The following is an 18,127-nucleotide window of genomic DNA, read 5'->3' as shown; positions in this document are numbered from 1 at the left end:
ATGAAGCTTATCCTTCCTGGAGGCATCCTGTGTTGATGGAAGAGTTGCAACACTATGGCTTTCCTCAAGCCCTTTCTATGCCTGTCAGCAACTGCATGGTTGCCACATGTCCCCTCATCTTTCCAAATTTTCCAGAGCCTTCATGGTGACTAAAGCTGAAGTGCAGAGTTGTACAAGCAGATCTAAGCAGAGGCAGGCCAGGATTTGTGTAAGTGGGGGAGAAGCTCCTGGCTCTGGACCTGTGGGTATTGGTGGTAGCTGGGCAGGATTGGGAGTGCCAAGTGGAAAATGGGGTTTTTGTCAAGTGGTTTTATTTGTCAGGTTTTTTGGGCAGAAAGGAAACAAATGGAGAGATCTGCATTCAGGGAGGTTTCATCTGTGAGCAAGGCTATGAGGGGCTGCAGAGAGGAGCACTGCTGTGGGAGAGGTGTTGCTGTGTTCATGGGAGACCAATGAACAGACCTGCGTGTGAACAGATTGAGGTTGATAGGAAGGGACAGTGGCCCTTCCTGAGTTAGAGGTTTGGCAGGAGACATATTAGGGGCAAAAACCCCAGAGAATTCACACACACCACCCCCTTCTGATCTGGCTTAAGGAATAGTATGAATTGTTGGCAGTTCTTGCAGTGCCTTCCAAGTCAGGTTCTTAGGGGGTGACAAAGCCAAGGATGAGCACGTGCCCAGAGTGGTGGGATGGTGTTTGGGCCCATGGCTTGAAGGAAACCTGGACATCCATTTCAGCTGCCCCCACTCAGGATGAAGCTCTCTGCCTCTGGGAGGATCTGGCAGCAGACCTTGCTCCATAGCTCTCCCTGCATCAGTAACAGAGTTGGCAGCAGGACCTGAAAGCTCCAATTCCCAGCTCTGGGTCTCCATCTAAAAGGCAACATGTAGCAGGCTTGGCTGAGGAGTCATTTGAGTAGAAGTCAAGGATTTGTGGAGTGCTGAGCTTACTTGGGGGGGGGGGAAAGGGAAGGCTTTATTTTAAGAAATGCAGCTTTAGATCTCTGTCAGGAAATGACTTCTCACTGCCCATTTTGGCTTTCTGATGGATCATCATATGTATCTCGTGGTTGTGTTTCAGCTTCAGTTCCATTTCTTTAGCAGAGAGAAGGAAAATGAGGAAAGACTGGCCAGGGCTGCCACAGGAAATCCGCCTGCCCTGGATAGCTTTCAGCTGCCTTCATGAAACAGCAATTTCCAAAACCATGTTTTCCTTGCCCAGTTCTCACTGAACCCAGAAATTCCCAAGTGAGTGAGAAACTGGAGTGCTGAGGGGGGTGTTTGTAATGGCAGTGCTGCACTGTGGAGGATGCTGGCAGTAATGTCCAGCTGGTGATGGCTCTTGTGGTACCCATGGCTGAATTAGCAGCTGGAGCCCACATTTCTTCCTTCACCTTTGGTTTCATTAGTCTGCATCTTCAATGTCGATTTTGATGATCGGTGAGCCCAGTGCTGGGACTGAAATCTTGGTTAAACCCATATGCTTCAGGATATAAATATCCATTGCAATGGGAAGATGTACAGATCCATGGTGTCTTGTAAATAACATTCAAAAAAGCACTATTTACTTCTTATTAACCTCTTAGTGTTTGTTTTGCTGCTTCAGTATTGCATTGTGAATAAATAAGTATGGTCAAGCTCTGTCCTGGTGTGAGTGGAGGCAGTCAGATGAATTTCAGATTACACAGAAACCTTGGACCCTTGACATTTTTCAGTCTGTGTTTCTGTAGTAGCCTCCTTAGCACCAGGAGGTTGTTATGCTCAGTGGGCTGCAGGGGTTGGGGATGCTGCTGCCAACATGCCACCCTTGTTTTCCCTGCTGGACTGGCATAACCCAGGGGGTGGATCCTAAACCCATCCCCGCTGTTCAAAATTTCTGGAGCTCTCCCCAGGTCCCTGTGGGTGCGACCATCTGGCAGTGCTGTGGGCCTGAGCTGTGCCATGGGCAGGCTGCCTGGCCTGGCCTTACCTGGCCTCTTGATGGTCAGCACCAGCTGCTCTGAGCCTGGAAAGAAATTACTGAGGAAGTTGATGATTTATTTGCCTAAGCAGGCTCTGTGTCTTAACCTAGCCCTTTCCCAAATGAAAAGCCCTATGTTTTCTAAGTGTTCCAAGCCTTTTCTGCTGCCCTTCTCCCTCCCACTCAAAATGTGCTGTTCACAGAGCCTCTCCCCCAGACATCAAGCACTTTTGCTGAGAGGTTGTTTGGTCTGGTTCTCAAACTGGTGCTCAAGCAGTGCCCTATGTAAGTAGGGTTTGACTTCTCTCATGAGCAGATGTTTTTGATCCACAGTTGTGGACCCCTTCTGCACTGGGGCTCTCTGGGTGATGGGCACAGCAGCCAGGGCTTGTTAAAGGGATGACACTGGAGAATCTGGAAATTTCTTGCCATAACTTATTTCTCTTCGTTGTTTTTCCTGTGGGTTTTTTTTCTATTTCAGACTAGTTGTTCAAATAACCAAAAATGACAAAAGCACAGCCTTTTGGAGATTCTGACCCAGAATCTAGATGTGCGCACAAAGGCACAAAAATAAGTGGCTTGATTTAATGGGAACAAAATATGGTATGATCTTTCTCCTCCTGAATTTTCAGAAACCACTAAACTGGCTTAAAAATCATGACTTGTTTTTCTTGTATGTTAGGCACATCAGTTTAATGTTCTAGAAGATGGGGAAAAAAGGAGTGTTGGAGAGGGCTTGTTTTCAAACCTTTTCTACCTCTGCATAAAAGCCAGGATCATATTTTTTCTTTCAAAAGACAGCTGGTATTTTTTGCATGACTTTGTCGTCCCCAGAAGTAGGAGGCTTTAGGAAAACTACCTTCTATGAAGAGCCATAGTGACAGAGCTTTTAGTGCATTGAGTTTCAGCCCTCCTGGTGCAGTTCCTAAAAGGCAGACAGTCATTGCAGAGGGCTGTCCTGCCAACCAGGGTCACAGCCTGCTGTCAGGAAGCCTGGGATGAAACCAGGGTCAGAGGCTGGAAGCTTCTGCCAAAAGCTGCTATCCTGATTTGGGAATGATCCTGCTTGGGAACAGCAAGAACAGCGCTGGTGTGGGGGTGCCAGGCGGCATTTGAGTGGTGCCAGGCTGAGGGCAGGGAGGGTTTGGCCTGTGGCTGCCATCCTGGGGGATAGCTGGGGTGAAATGAGGATGGTTGGATGTCCTGGCAGATGCTGCCTGAGTGACAGTGAGATGTGCATCCCAGCTGGGGCACAGCGGTGGGGTGGGTGTGTTTTGGGATGGGGAGAGGTGGAAGCACCAGCTGGGCTGTGAGTCTCGGCCCACTCTGGTGGGGTCCCTGGGAGCAGTGCACGCCATGGCTCCTGCCCGTGGATCCCAGACTGGTCAAGCTCAGTCTGGGGACTGCTCTCCTCCCACAAAAGCATTGCTTTCCTCTGCACACTCTCCCAGCAGGTTTCTGCAGCCTCCTGACATGTGTTTTGTGTTAGTTCCCCAACCCCCCAGAAGGTCAGGAGCTGGCTGAAAAGGATGTTATCAAATTCAGAGGGAGCATTTCATTTCCTAGTTAGATTTGGATCTTTTAAACTTCTAAGCTTGTCTCATTTCAAAGATGGGAACAGAAGAAAACATTTCTTATTATTTTTGGAGAACATAATTAATGTATTTTGGCTTCACAAACCAGCTTTAACAGAGAATGTACAAATCCAAAGTGTTCAAGGGAGTTAAAGTCCAGGATGATGTCCTGTACCATGAGAATGCTGCTGGTGCAGAGGTGTCTTGAAACACACCCTCCTTGAGGACACATTGCTGTGGAAATGAAACTGGGAAGTGAAACTGAGTTCATCATGGGCACAGTGGTGGAAGGTTTCCTGCAGGGATGATGGCACAGAGACTGCTTAGCCACATCAGCACTGTGTGTGACCATGGGAGAGCTGGGACTGGGAACGGGCAGCACACTGTGCTGCAAAATGGGAGTACTGGGTAACACTCTGCTAGATGTGTATAAGAGACACGGGCAGCACACTGTGCTGCAAAATGGGAGTACTGGGTAACACTCTGCAAATCAGAGCTCTGGGTCACTGTCACCAAAAGCCTCACTGCCACATTGCCCTGGGACTCCTCTGTTTGTGTATTCCCACTTCTGGTGCTCCAGGTGGATGTTGAGAAGTGGGACAACTCTTACTGTGTCCATCTCCAGGCTGTGTGGGAGATGGATGGCACCAGAAATGTAGCTCATGGTGTTTGCAGGAGTGTGGCATCTTTGCCACCAAAGGTCAAGATGGAAATTCCTGCTCTTGGCACATTGACCACGATGAGCTTCAGCCAGTGACTTCTTGCACACTAGGCCAGTGTGGCCAAGGCAGGAAACACATGTCAGCGTGTTATGACATTTTAAGCTCACACCCCACACTTAGTCATCCTCATGCAGAATGGCTTTTTCTTCATCCCCGTCAATAAACAAAACCACATCCTTTAAGATGATATTTCTTAAGTTTTCCAATCACAGTGGTTTAATAGGGTGCATTATTTGCAAATGGCCATTTCCCTTCCCCAGGACAGTAATTTCAGGCTCCACCTCCAGCATGCCCAGGGCTGGAAGGGATGTGCAGTCTTTCTAGCCTCCTATGACCTAGCTCTGATGCTGTTAAAAATGGAACCATTTTATGGTCCAGAGACAGATTTCCTCTGGAGTCCACATCTTGTGCTACATTCTGTGGTGTCCTAGGAGAGCTGAGGGATGATATGAATACCATCAGCTTGCTTCTCTTGGCCTTCACAGTTCAAATTCAAGCCTGAGCACGTTTACTAACTGCCAGCTGCTTTGGATTCTTTGAAATAATGCCATTTAAGAAAGCCATAGTTTATAGCTGTTTTGGACACACATTGCCATGGAGCCACCAAACCTGCTGTATGTGAGAGCCCAATCACCTGAATTAATTGTGAATAAAAGTCAGACACCCCATTTGGTTTCCTTGTGGAGTGGTGGTCCTGGGAGTCCCCACTCTGCAGCTTCCCCCCAAACAGCAGCAGCTGTGGATGTAGCTGAGTCCATGGGCTCAAACCTGGAGCTTTCTATCTGGGGAAAGGGCAAGGCTGTCATTGTGAAGGCAAGCAGAGCAAGGGATTTTAATCGCCATCAGATGTAGGCACAGAAGGAGGTCACTTCTAGAGATCTTGTAAACATAATCTCCTTTTTCCAGTAATGTTTGAATATGCAGGCTGGATCCAAAGCAAACGGTGGGAGTGCAGAGGAGGCTGTAGAAGGACACCTTGTGATGTGCTGGGATATATATGAGATGCCTAGTAAAACAGAAGGTGCTCCCAAGACTTTTGGCAAGGGATATAGCTTGGCAATCCACAGCCTCTGGTAATCTTGGCACAGTGGGAGAGGCAGGAAGATCTGTGGGTTTGTGTCGGTGAAAGGAGCATGTATATAATTTATCATATCTGGGGTGCTCAAGGCTCTTGCCAGTGGAAAAGCTGAGCTGTAATTAGGTTGCTGATGAGCACTGTATACAAACCCTTGAGCTCTATAAACTGTGCCTGCAAAGGCATCCCTTCTAGGGACTGGCCATGGAAGAATGTGAGCAGTCTCCAGCAGATGGATCTCTGAAACCAGCTGCTCGGTGGACAGCCACTTCACCTACTGTCACTGACAGCCTTGGAGCCTGTTGTCTTTCTCAGCTCTTCACTAAACCCTGTAGCTCCAAGGAAATGCTTCAGTGGAGGAGAGACCTTACTGGATTGGTTCCTTCATTGAGTTCTGCTGTGAGCTGCCCTGAGCTGCTCCCTGTTGGGGGGTTCAGCTGGCCCCAGCAATCTTCATGGCTCTGGCTGGGACACAGAGCTCTTGTTTGGATACAGGAAATAGTGCTTGTTGATATTTTTTTTTCAAAATTTTAAAAGAACTTCTTAAGTAAAACTGTTAAGAAGAAAGAGAAGGAAATACTTTATGAGGTGGGCAACCTGCTAGGCTTTTTGCTGCTAAACTCTCAAAACCAGCAAGGAAGAACTATTCCATTCTTAATATTTCCATTCTTAATATTCATTTAATATCTTAATATCCATTCCATTCTTAATATCTCTTGATATAGACAGAGAAAGAAGAGATTATTTCATACAAAAGTAGGAAGGGGGAGGTGCCCATTTGTCTTGGGCAACTATAGAGGAGTGAGTATGTATTTTTTGCTGCTAAATGTAGGTATTAACTTGATATTTAGATGTTTCCCATCAGCATCTTTGTGTTGCCCTGCCAGGTAAGGTCTCTCTGGCAGCTCTTCCTGCTGGGTTGCTGCACCCTCCCGACCACATCACCCATCGGTGGCCCCAAATTCTGCTGACACCTCTCCCCTGCTGTCACCTTCAGGTCACGGGGAGTGTCACTGCGGGGAGTGCAAGTGCCACGCCGGGTACATCGGGGACAACTGCAACTGCTCCACGGAGACAGACAGCTGTGTTTCCAGCGATGGGCAGATGTGCAGCGGCCGGGGTGCCTGCGTCTGCGGGAAGTGTCAGTGCACCGAGCCAGGGGCTTTCGGAGAGACCTGTGAGAAGTGTCCCACCTGCCCAGGTGTCTGTAGCACTAAAAGGTACTCACAGTTCAGGAGGGATTTCTCACTGGTGGGAAGGACAGCTCTTGGGTTCCTGGGTGACTTTTCAGCTAAGGAATTACTCCTGCTTTGTTAAATGTGTGATCACTTCCAGGCAAGCCTACTGCTGCTAGGAGCCCATGCTGAGCAACCTGCCAGCATCCCAGCTGGAGCAGCAACAAGTCTTGTTGCCCTAGTGCTCATGGAGATTCATGTCCCTGATCATTTCAGGTGCTGTCTGGGTGCAGAGAGCTGTAGAGGAGGGGAGGACTGGAATCTTAATCACTGCCCCTGCCTCACAGCAATGAAGGTGCCTCAGACTAGCACAGAGAAGCAGGACTACCTGCCTTGATCTCAGGCAGAATGGATTTTGCAGTAGTTGACATCCAAAGGGCAAACAGACCCCAAACCTACCAGCTGCTTTGCACCTTCATTGAATCCTAAATAAATCCATCCTTGCAACGGAGATGCTTGGCCCTGAAGCTGTTCCTTCCTTGTGGTGCAGATGTGCAGCCTCCAGACCAGCACCCAGGGAGTCTCTTCTCAAGGGCTGAATCCCTATGCTCTCATGCAGTTTCTGATGTGTGCTTAATCCTCCCCTCTGTGTGTTCCTGCAGGGATTGCATTGAATGCAAGCTGTTTAACTCAGGAAGACTGGCTGATAACCAAACCTGCCAAAAGCACTGCAAGGATGAGATCATCACTACTGTGGATGTTCTTGGTGAGTTGGCAGCAGCAGGATTGCAGGTGGTGGGAACTGGTGGCTGTGGCATTGAACTCTTCTTAACCAGACTATGACTTACCTGTAAAGAAATGTATGTGTGTAGGCAGTGTATGTATGTGTGGTGTATGTGACGCTCTCTCTGGGCTGTAGTCCATACTGAAGTAAAAAACTCTTTGATTTTAAGTAACTTCTAATCACTACTGCCAGTGCAGGGAGCAAAGAGAGTGGGATGAGGTTACATGAGACAGATGAGATGAGTCGTGAGAGAGTGCAGAAGGACAAAGTGTCACGCAAAAAAAGATGTTTTCTAATCTTCTGAGGTTTTAGTTTGGAAGAAGTGATCTTGTAAGAGAAAGCAAAGCTGAGTTTTGCTTTGGTGGAGCTGACTGCTACAAGTCCCCCTGGTAATCTCCAGCCCTTTGTGTCCCCTTATAGAGGTCACCCTACATGTGCATCTCTCAGCAGATGACTTTCTCCCTGCTCTTTTCAAGATATGTTCTGGGAATCCCTGGTTGCTATTTAGGAGAGTTGAGAGGATCCAGACTTGTGACAGATTTAATCACAATCCTGATCTTGGCCTTAGCAGTATCATTTGGAGGGAAGGATATAGATCAAGCAGGGATAAGTTACTGTCTGCATCTGGCATTTCCTCCTCTTCCTTAGTCTATAGAGGTGGGAGTCCCACACCTTGCTTAGCCTTTCCCCCACTTCCTCCTAAGCTGTCTGCAGGAGATGTTTTTCCCATTGACTCCTCTCACATCCAGTGTCCAGCATTTAAATTATGACCAGTGGAGTTTCCTACCCTTCCCTTTGGGACACTTACCCTCATTCTCTCCATTCACCCTGCAGTTTAGCAGGGAGTGCACCTGCAGCAGCACACTGTGACAGGCTTGAAGTTCAAAACACACAAAGCTCCTTTCTAATACCTGTCTGGCCAGCAAATATTGGGAATCAAAGCTCATCCCTCCTGCCTGGTTAGTGTACTATGCCAAAGTCAGCTTTTGTTCTGCCTGCTCCCTGGAAGGTGAGGCTGGGCTGTAGTTTGTCAGCCCCCTGCATGGTTTTCAGAGAAAAAAAACCAGCCATATTTCTGCTTTAAGACATTTTTGGGAATTACGCTTATGCTTCTGTTGAACTGTTGCAGTCAGATTGCACATAGTGCTGAGATCTTGGGAGCTCTAGGCACTTTGTGGCTTGGAGATCTGGGCTGCTAGAGAAAGAGGTAAGGCAAAATATTCCTAAAGTTCTTGTGGACTATGGACTTCTTTACAGGCAGACTTGGCCAAATCCTGGTTTTCAAGTGCTTTTGTATAATTTATCACATATTACAAGTCCCAGGCTGAAAGGCAGAATGCTGATATTTGTCACAGAATACATAGGTCTGTATTGTCCTGGCAGAGGATGATGGGACCTTCTTAAATATCAAATTGCAATGAGCACAGCCTCAAACACCCCAGCTGCTTTTTGACTCTGGAAATGACAGTCAGGTCTTCAAAGCTTTGTAGAGCAGAGGCTGTGTCATTGGACTCATGAGCCAGAATGCTGCCTCAAGGGAGGCTTGTATGCCTTGCTTTGGACTCTGCAGGATCTCCTTCACTTCTGCAGTATTACCTTGGCATTCCTGACAGTTCCAGAGAGGAGCTTTCAGTGTGAGAAGAGCAGCGTGACAGGTCCTGCTCCAAGCTGAACCTGGCAGCAGCACACATCAGTGGACCTGAAAATTCAATGGAGCCTTCACACCTCTCTGTTGACATCTGATCTCTGAAACCTTGTAAAGATCAACAGAAATCATTACTATTGAGACTTAGATCACTATATCTTTTACTGAAATAATGGTGCAAGGATGGGAGTGAAAGCAGGTAGAGCTGCAGGAACTAAGATCTGCTGCTCAACTCAAAAGGGCATTAATCAAGAAACATGGAAGTATTATCTCTATTAATCTAATCAGTACTTTGCTTTGTAACAATCAGCACTTTTCCATGCTTTGCTACCGCTGTGTAGATAGAGCAGGTTTTCTGGTCCCAGGGTAGGAACAGCTGAGGTTTGTCCACACCAGGAACGTGTCAGGACTCACCAGAAGGGCAGCTGCATCTGAGCTCAGCTGTTGAAATGGGAGGTATTAATCTTTTAATTGGATACAGGTCAAAAGCATTGAAAGGAAAAACAAACAGACAGGAGAGAGCTAAGGGGCTGGCATCGCAGTGGCCATTAATGCAATAATTTTTCAGCATGACAGGCATGGATACAAGAGCTGTGGAAAGCTAATTCCAGGTGCCTAAGACAAGGTCATGCATGTCTGCCAGCCAACAGCACTGGCTCCCCAAATTCCTCTCCCATTAAACTCTCAGTCCTTGCAGGCTTGCAGAGTTGTGCTCCTGTCCCAGCCAGAGATGCTTCCCCAACTCCCTCTGGTCACTGTCCCTGCAATATCACCCCTTAGGCTAGATCTGCAAACCTTAGGTGTTGGCTTTGCTCAATCTTAAATTGTTTCTGTGAAGCAGCCTTCCTCAGGCAGCACCTCACAGCGACCAGGCTCTGTCCAGTGCTGTGGTGTGTCAGACACAAACACACAGCGCATGGTCCCAGGAATGAAAGTCCTCTCATTTCTTGCAACTCCCACATCTACACATCATCCTTTCAATAAACTCCTCCCTTCCTCCTCCCCTTTCTCATTTTCCTTTTTTATCTCACTCTTTAAAAACAAACTTCTCAGCCGTTTCCGGAGCTGGAACCATTCGGTACAGCTGGAGCACAGGCTGGCCATGGGCTGCTGCTGCTGCTGGCCCTGAGTCAGTGCCCCTTGTTTTCCCTTTCCCTTCCCTTCCACTCTTCAAGAAATTTAGCAAATTAAGAAGGAAACGCCATTTTTTGCCAAAGCAGACTTGCATGAAGAAAGAATGTGTGTGTGTGAGGTTGAGTCTGTTTGCTATGCGGTGTTTGCCAAGTGCCACATTTTCTCAAGCAGTAAATCTGGACACTGCTCAGTTACAATTTGTATGAGTTGTGATCAAACTGTGCTTCTTTCCAGGCTTACTCCCCATTCCTTTGCTCCCAGGCATCCCTGGAAAGCTCTGCTTATCTTGCAGGGGAGAGATGTGCTAATTCCTAATATTAAACCTGCCAACTAAGTCAACCAAGTGCTGTATTGGAGCTTGAGACAGCCTATTAGACACGGTGACTAGTTCAGAATCAGGGAACCCATATCTTTGCAAGTTGTTAGGGGGGAATTATGTTAAAAAATAGAAGGTGTTGGAAGCATTTATTTGAAAAATTAGGGTGCAAAAGTTCTGCAGTATTTAGGATTTTTTAAAAATATATAAAAACTTATAGAAAATCCTGTGATTCTTGTATCTGGTTCCAGAAACGGATGACCCCAATGCAATCCTCTGCGCTTACCCAGTGAACAACTGTGTCATGAAGTTCACCTACTTGGAGCTTCCCAGTGGGAAATCCAACCTCACTGTCCTCAAGGAGCCAGGTTAGCCCCCCCCCTTGGGTTTCTTTTTTGACAGCACTGTGTGACAGAGATGATGAGCTGCTGGGGAGCCTGGTGGGTTGCAGAAAGGCTGGCTGCATGTGTGAGCAGATAAGCCAGGGTGATTTAAACTGAAGTGTTTTACTGTGATAAAACCCAGTTCCAAATGCTCCTAACTTAGTAAAAAAGAGCTGTGAGAGTAAACCTTGCACCTGAGCCATCAGCATTGCCAGCAAGTGGCTGAAGAGCTTTGGGAGGCTGAATTAAATGGAGCCTATTTAATTTAGAAAGAAGCAGGCACAAAGCATGCTTGATTTGGAGATAAAGTCCCTGGGAGCAAAAACATCAAAAGAGGACACCTGGTGTGGCTGCCAGTTGAGTCAGGATGTTGGGAAAGCCCTGCACCACCAAAGGATTTCCACACTGCTAAAGAGCTCTGATGCAGACAGTGTGAGAGCTGGGTGTCCCTTCTCCCCTCCCCTGTTCCCTGCACAGGCTGTGCAGACAGCTGTGCTTCCTGGCATTATTTTAATCATATGCAATGCAGTTGCTCAAAGAAAACCCCTTGTGGTGTTGCAGGACAAGCTGGCAAGCATCCAGCAGTAGTTTCTTGTGATCTGCTCTGGTCCTCTGAGGCACAGGCCAATATGGGAAAGACTGAAATTCCTCATGTTCTATTTCAATTGTGCTGCAGCTTGCACTTAATTGAAAGACCAGTTGATTAGCTGACAGTTAATGTCCTTATTTAAAGTCTGTAGTGATCACCTGTCTCTGTGTGAGAGAAGCTGAGCTGGTTTTTGCCAGAGGCACCTTAATGTCCCACATGGGTGACCTGGCATTAAAACACTGCGTCACTGTTGGACAGTGGCACTGCAGCCCTACAACGTGACATCCCAGCTCTGGTGACATCCATGAGAGGTGACCCTTTGACCTGCCTCTAGCCAGGAATTTATTTAATAAAAAACAACAACAAAAAAAAAAAGTTTGATTTCAGAGGGTATTGTTGCTTTTTTTAATTTAGCCACTGCTGCTAGTGCTGCCTGAGGTCACTTGCTCAGTGGCTGCAGTCCAAGTTATTACATCCCGGTAGCCTGATCCGGGATACACTCACACCAGAGCTAATTAGCTTTTCTCCCTCACTGCCAGCCTGCAGCTCAGCCCCCAGTGCTGTGACCATCGTGCTGGCAGTGATTGGCAGCGTGGTGCTGATTGGCATCATCCTGCTGGCGCTCTGGAAGCTGCTGGTCACCATTCACGACAGGCGGGAGTTCGACCGGTTCCAGAGCGAGCGTTCCCGTGCCAGATATGAAATGGTGAGCCTGGGCTGGGGGTGCTGCTGGTGTATGGGGGGGTAATTAGGATGCTATGGCAGCAAACAGCTCTGCAGTGATGGATAAGGGTGGCAGGTACTAAGGATGCAGGTGTTCAGACCCTGTGGTGCCTTCAGGGTCCAGCATCTTGCACGGCCTTCTCCTAGGCAAGCTATAAATGCTTAGCACAACTATACTCAGCCTTTGGTTTCATCATCTATTTCCAAGCAGAGCTGGAAGGGGAGGCTGTGGTGGCAGCCACATTGGTCAGGTCTGTGAGGGAGCCCTTCTGGGAGGATTTGGGTGGAGATGCTCAGCATTGGAGGGCAGTGCCTCTGCCTGCAGGCAGGATGGAAGGTGGGTCTGGTGGACCAGCTCTGGATAAACAACACTGCTTTTGGATCCATATGTTCAGTTAACTCAAAGCCAAACACAGTGCTGTCACCAAACTAATTGTTATGTTTTTACCATGACATGGACTTTGTTCCTCATCTTTGTTCTTTTGTCTGCTCCTTTCTCCAAAGGCATCCAATCCTCTCTACCGAAAGCCGATTTCCACGCATAACGTAGAGTTCACGTTCAACAAGCTCAACAAATCTTACAATGGTACAGTTGACTGAAGGGGTCTCAGTGCCTGGCACTGCCATGGACAATTGCTTCAATGGCTGGGCTGCTTCCCCACTTGAAGATGGGATTCTCTTCAGGGGCGAGAATCCCTTACGACGGGACTGGTCGATGACCAAAGCCTGTTATTTGCACAGTAAGGAGAAAAGTCTGGTTCATTCTGGAGGCACAGACATGAGGGCAGGACGCCTGCCTGTGTTGATGGACTCTGAGCCGTGTGCATCTCCATACCCCAGCTTTCCAGATGTATTAAACCTGCCAACTAAGTGAACCAAGTGCCATATTGCAGCTTTAGACATATCCCGTTAGAAAAGGTGACTAGGTCAAAAATCAGGGGAACCCACTCCATCACAAGTTGTTAGGGGGGAATTAGCTTGAAAACAGGGTCTTGGAACCATATGTGTAAGAAATTAGGATAAAAAAGCTCTGCAGTCTTTAGGATTTTTTTTTATATAAACCCGAAAATAAAACAGTTGTGCATATATGATGCTGTGAGTAGAGTTGATTGTTTCTTTACTGAGCCCTCCACCAGAACTGGAGCTTGCTCCTCCTGCCAGCAGCAGTGGTGCTGCTTGATGGATTTATTAATAGAGCCTTATCAGTCAAAGCATGGCTATAAAACATGGAGCTGGAGCTGCAGGGACTGCCACAGAAGTTGTGTTGATTTAATACTGGTGTTGACCTGGGGCAGGGAGTGCCTCAGGGATCTCCTGCTCTGAGCCAGTGGTGTTAAACAGATTGGAAATTGGTGGGAGCCCAAGGAAAAGGGAGTTTAGCCTGAGGAAATTAATATAAACACCCAATCCTTACGGTGTGCAAGTAGGTGTCCAGCCCAAGTGGCTACAGGAGAGCAGCTGGGAGCACACAGCAGCTCATCCAGACTGCTGACTTTTTACCAGAGGGCTGTTGCTGGGAGGTCCAGTGGAGCCCAGCTGGAAACGCAGGGGAGCCCTGAGCTTTTGGCTGGAAAGGGAGCTGGATAAAGACCAGTGTTGTTGCTTCACAACATATATTTTGCTTTGGTTTCTTGCATTTTTTCTTTTAATTTTTCCCCCCAAACCATTCCCTGAGCCCTGTCTGTTTTCCTCTGGAGCTGGGGTTTGGGTTACCCTGCTGACAGCTGTAGCTTTAAACCCACACAGACAGGGCTGCAGCCACTGCAGGAGAGAGAAGCTGGAGCAATTGCTACTGCCTAGATTTTTTTGTTCTTCTTTTTTTTTAAATTTCTTTTTTTCTTGTCTCTTCACCCTGAACAGATCATGCAATAGTCAGCTGAAGGAAGCTTGCCAGGGAAAAGCAAAAACAAATGGTGTTCATTGTTTTGACTTGCTCTTCTCATTGGAAAATGGCCATGGGCCCATCCTTCCGGATTTTTTTTAATGTGTTTTTGCCTCTATAAACAGAAGCTCTTATTTGTTCAGTAAAAACAGCTCTCCTTCAAGAACTTTATGGCCCACCCCCTCCTACAAGCGGCACTGAAGAAATGCAGCAGACCATACTAAAAATACCTCAGAAGTGGGATTTTTAGGAGGGCAGCAAGTGGCGGCATCGGTGCTGATCAGGTGGAGTAAAAAACTCAAAACCTCAGGCAAATGAAATCTATACCATCTTCCCACCTGATTCCACTAAATCTGCCCTAGCAGGGGAGGAGGGTGCACACATCCATCTGAAAACAAGTGCAGGGGCAGGCTCTGGTGAAATGCTGCCTTCGTGTAACCCACCATGGGTGGGCTGGAGGCGGTGCCTCTTCCCCACAGCACCATGAGCAGCAGGACAGGCCTGAGTACTGCACAGGGGCAGCTCTTCAGAGCTCCACCTCTCCTACACAATAATGAAGTCCAGGCTAAAGTTTGCAGGCTGAGACATTGCATTTTGAATACCTGGGACTAGCCCTGACACCTGGAAAGGAGCATCCATGGGGCAAATATGGGGGTTGTGGTCATCCCACTGCCACGTGCCGAGATGGCAAGAGAGATTTCATCACTGACAAAAAAGAAAAAATAGAAAACAGTCAGAAAATAATCAGCCTAAGGAGACAGAGCAAGTTTTAGCTTGGTTCACGTGGCTGCCTCATGCAATTCACACTGCCTCAGGCACGGAAAGGGGGAGCAGGAAGGAAAGCCCAGGGAAAGGAAGGGCAGGAATGCTTTAAACCAGCTTTGCCACCCAAAGCAGCAAATGCTGTGAATACAGTCCTGCTTCAGTTAATTTGTGAGGAGTTTAAAAACAAATCCACCCCTTTGCACTCTGAAAGGAGAGGCACAGGCAGTGCCCCCCTGCCACCCTTTCCCTTGCACTCTTGCAGATTACCTTTGTGCTGTGGCATTTCCCACAACACTGGGTTAGGGCTGAGAGACTGGGCAATGCAGGCAGTTGTAGGGAGCCAAGATTTGACTCATTGCTAAGGGGTGGTTTGGGCAGGGAGAGTGGAAAAAAGCAGAGAAAAGGCTTGGGGACTGGGCTGCAAGTACCCTCTTTCCCCTGCACAGGGAGACAACTCGGCTGTAAAGCAGACTGGTCTGCAGAGTATTCAGGGGGCAATGGGGGACCAAATAAGCAAGGGAAGGGTGCCACAGGCCTGGCTACTAGGCCAATGTACAAAAAGAAAGGAATAGGGTTGATGCTGTCAGTGCTGCCTGTGGTGCTGCAACAGACAGTGCAGAGCAGCCCCCCAAATTCAGCTTCTCCATGAGGTTACATCTTAAAAAAAGGTAAGGAAGCACTGCTAAGGGTTTGTGTTACTGGGTAAGGAGATCTGCCTTTACCCTTGCAAGGGTAGTGCCAAGCACAGTCATGGGAGTGGTGTATTTCAGTCAGCAGCAGCTTATTTGTGTCTGTAAATACATGCAGCCTGACCACAGCTAGCATTCCTGAATGAAAGCTCCAGCAGAAGGCATCAACGGGTCAAATGTGATGGAAAAATGTCAGTGCTTGTCTAGCCAAGCTGGAATCCGGATGCCCTTGGAACATCATCTCCTCCTGTTTCTCCAGCCACAACTGACTGCTGCTGCTGCAGGGTTGCTGGGGCTCGCCACTGCCTTTTCCCTGTGCTGCTGGTCTGGGGGAGGAGACAGCATCATTCCTTGGGAAAAGTCAAGGCCAATGGCAGCAATATTTGTTTTGTTAATTGTGGAGATGCAGAACATTCTCTGTTACACAAGCCTGAGTGAAGCATGCTCGCCTGCATCCTCATTGCCCTTTACAGTGGACTAAGAAGGTGCTCAGCAGCTGAAGGCAAAGCCCAGGCTCTGGAAGATGAATGCTCCACACTCTTGAACTTACTTAACCTTGCATTTCTCCAGCCAAGTGGAAAGCCAAGGAGCTACGATGTTGAGAGAAAAATCACTAAGCTGCCTGCAGGAAATGCCACAGTGAGGTAACTCACTGCATCTGCAGCCCAGCAATGTATTCCAGCACCATCTCCATACCTGAACACACAAACTGGAATTGGCTGCTCTTCTCCTCTCCACTCCCAGCCTGCAAAAGTCAAAACTAGACAGCAGAGACACAGGAGTTAATTTCATCCCATCCCTTTCTGCATGCCCACTAGTTCATGCTGGTGTCCACTGGATGCAGCTCATCAGAAACTTGTCCATTCAGCTGCCATGACCCAGGATGACCAATCTGTGTGAGGGCAAAGTCTGCAACCGTGGGTTTGCAGGACCCTGTCATGCACAAGGACATGGAGGCTTTATTTCCTGAATTACTTTATTGCGTTTTAATACAAGTCACCACTATCAAAGCGAGCATACTGATGATTAGCAAATAACTACTGTAAGGCTGTTGTGGTTTAACCCCAGCTGACAACTCAGCCCCTCACAGACACTCTCTCACTCTGTCATGGTGGGACAGGGGAGAGAATCAGAAGAGTAAAAAAGTGAGAAAATGTGGGTCAAGATAAAAGCAGTTCAATAAGTAAAGCCACAGCTGCATGCAAGCAAAGCAAAACAAGGAATTAATTCCTTCAGAGTCTGACTAACAGGTGTTCAGCTAGTCTCAAGAAAACTGAGCTCCTTCACGCCTAACAGTGACTTGGGAAGACAAACACCATGACTGTGAACATACCCGCTTCCTTCTTGCCTCAGTTCTATGTGCTGAGCTTGATGCCATATGCTCTGGGATGTCCCTGTGGTCAGGGCTGTCCTGGCTGTGTCCCCTCACAACTCTTTGTGCACCCCCAGCATCCTCACTGGTGGGGCTTGGGGGAGGAGCAGAAAAGGCCTTGAATCATTTAAGCTCTGCTCAGCTGTAACTAAAATGTCTCAGTATTATCAACACTGTTCCCAGTAAAAATCCAAATTGTGCTAGCTGCTCTGAAAAAAGATTAACTCTATCCTAGCCAAAACCAGCTCAAGTAAATATATATTTCAACAGCAGCAGAAATCAATATTAGCAGTAAGGAACATTAGTAGCAAGTCAGTATTTCAATTTCACAAGTCACCATAAAGTTACTTATAAAGTGGAAAAAATAATGACCAGTAATTGTTATTTAGGACAAGAGGAAATGGCTTCAGCTTGCACCAGGGGAGGTTTAGATTGGATATTAAGAAAAGTTTCTTCACTAAAAGGGTTGTCAAGTTTTGGAACAGGATGCCCAGGGAAGTGATGGAGTCAACAAACCTGGAGGTGTTTAAAAGGCAAGCAGATGTAGCACTTTGGAATGTGGCTTAGTGGTGGACTTGTCAGTGCTGGGGTAACACTGGAGTTTGATGATCACAAGGGTTTTCTCCAACCTAAATGATTCTGTGGTTTTATGATTCTAATCTAATCCTTTCTTACTTAGAGTGAAGAGGTTATGGTTAACTTTGCAGGTATTTGAACAACAGACAGTGTGCTCAGAAAGGCAGCAACCCTCCTTTTGTGCTTTCAGTTCCTAGGGTTATTGGATGGCAGCACTAAAAATATATATATGATGATTCTGAAGGTCTTTTCCAACCTAACTGATTCTGTGATTATATGCATGCCAGTATATATGTGTGTGTGCATATATATGTGTGTATGTGTGTGTATACATGTGCACATACATATATAAAATTTACATAAACTGTTGCTGGTACCAAGTGCTTGTCAAACCCATCCCAGGAGTGGGGACAGCTGACAATGGCTGCAGTCTCACTTGGACAATGTATTGGGTCTGACTGAGACAGAGCTCATTTTCCCACAGCAGCTCTCACTGTGCTGTGCTTTGCAGTGGGAGCTGGAAAGGTGTTGATAACACACCAGTGTTTTCGCTACTGCTCAGCAGACCTGTCCCTCTGACATTGCCCCCCCATCAAGGGGCTGGGAGTGGGCAAGATCCTGGGAGGGGACACAAGCAGGCCAGCTGACCCAAATTAGCCAAAGGGATATTCCATCCCGTATGATGTCAGCTCAGCTGTAAAAGCTAAGGGAGGGAGGAGGAACAGGGAGGCATTTGTTACTCTACAATGTTTGCCTTCTGG

At 47.5% G+C, this 18,127-nt stretch overlaps 1 protein-coding gene across 1 annotated transcript in view; it reads left to right on the top strand.

The window, feature by feature from the left end:
- Positions 1–13,173, top strand: part of ITGB5 (integrin subunit beta 5) — a 56,953-nt gene extending 43,780 nt beyond the window's left edge. The window contains exons 11-15 of the mRNA XM_019007500.1: positions 6,331–6,553; positions 7,171–7,274; positions 10,639–10,755; positions 11,899–12,065; positions 12,587–13,173. Of these exons, the coding sequence (XP_018863045.1) occupies positions 6,331–6,553; positions 7,171–7,274; positions 10,639–10,755; positions 11,899–12,065; positions 12,587–12,682 (707 nt within the window). The 3' untranslated portion in view covers positions 12,683–13,173. The remainder of the gene's footprint in view (positions 1–6,330; positions 6,554–7,170; positions 7,275–10,638; positions 10,756–11,898; positions 12,066–12,586) is intronic.
- Positions 13,174–18,127: the final 4,954 nt, after the last annotated feature.

Source organism: Parus major, chromosome 7 (assembly GCF_001522545.3).
Source record: "Parus major isolate Abel chromosome 7, Parus_major1.1, whole genome shotgun sequence".
In the NCBI taxonomy this organism is placed as follows: Eukaryota; Metazoa; Chordata; class Aves; order Passeriformes; family Paridae; genus Parus; species Parus major.
This window is presented reverse-complemented; position numbering and strand designations above follow the sequence as displayed.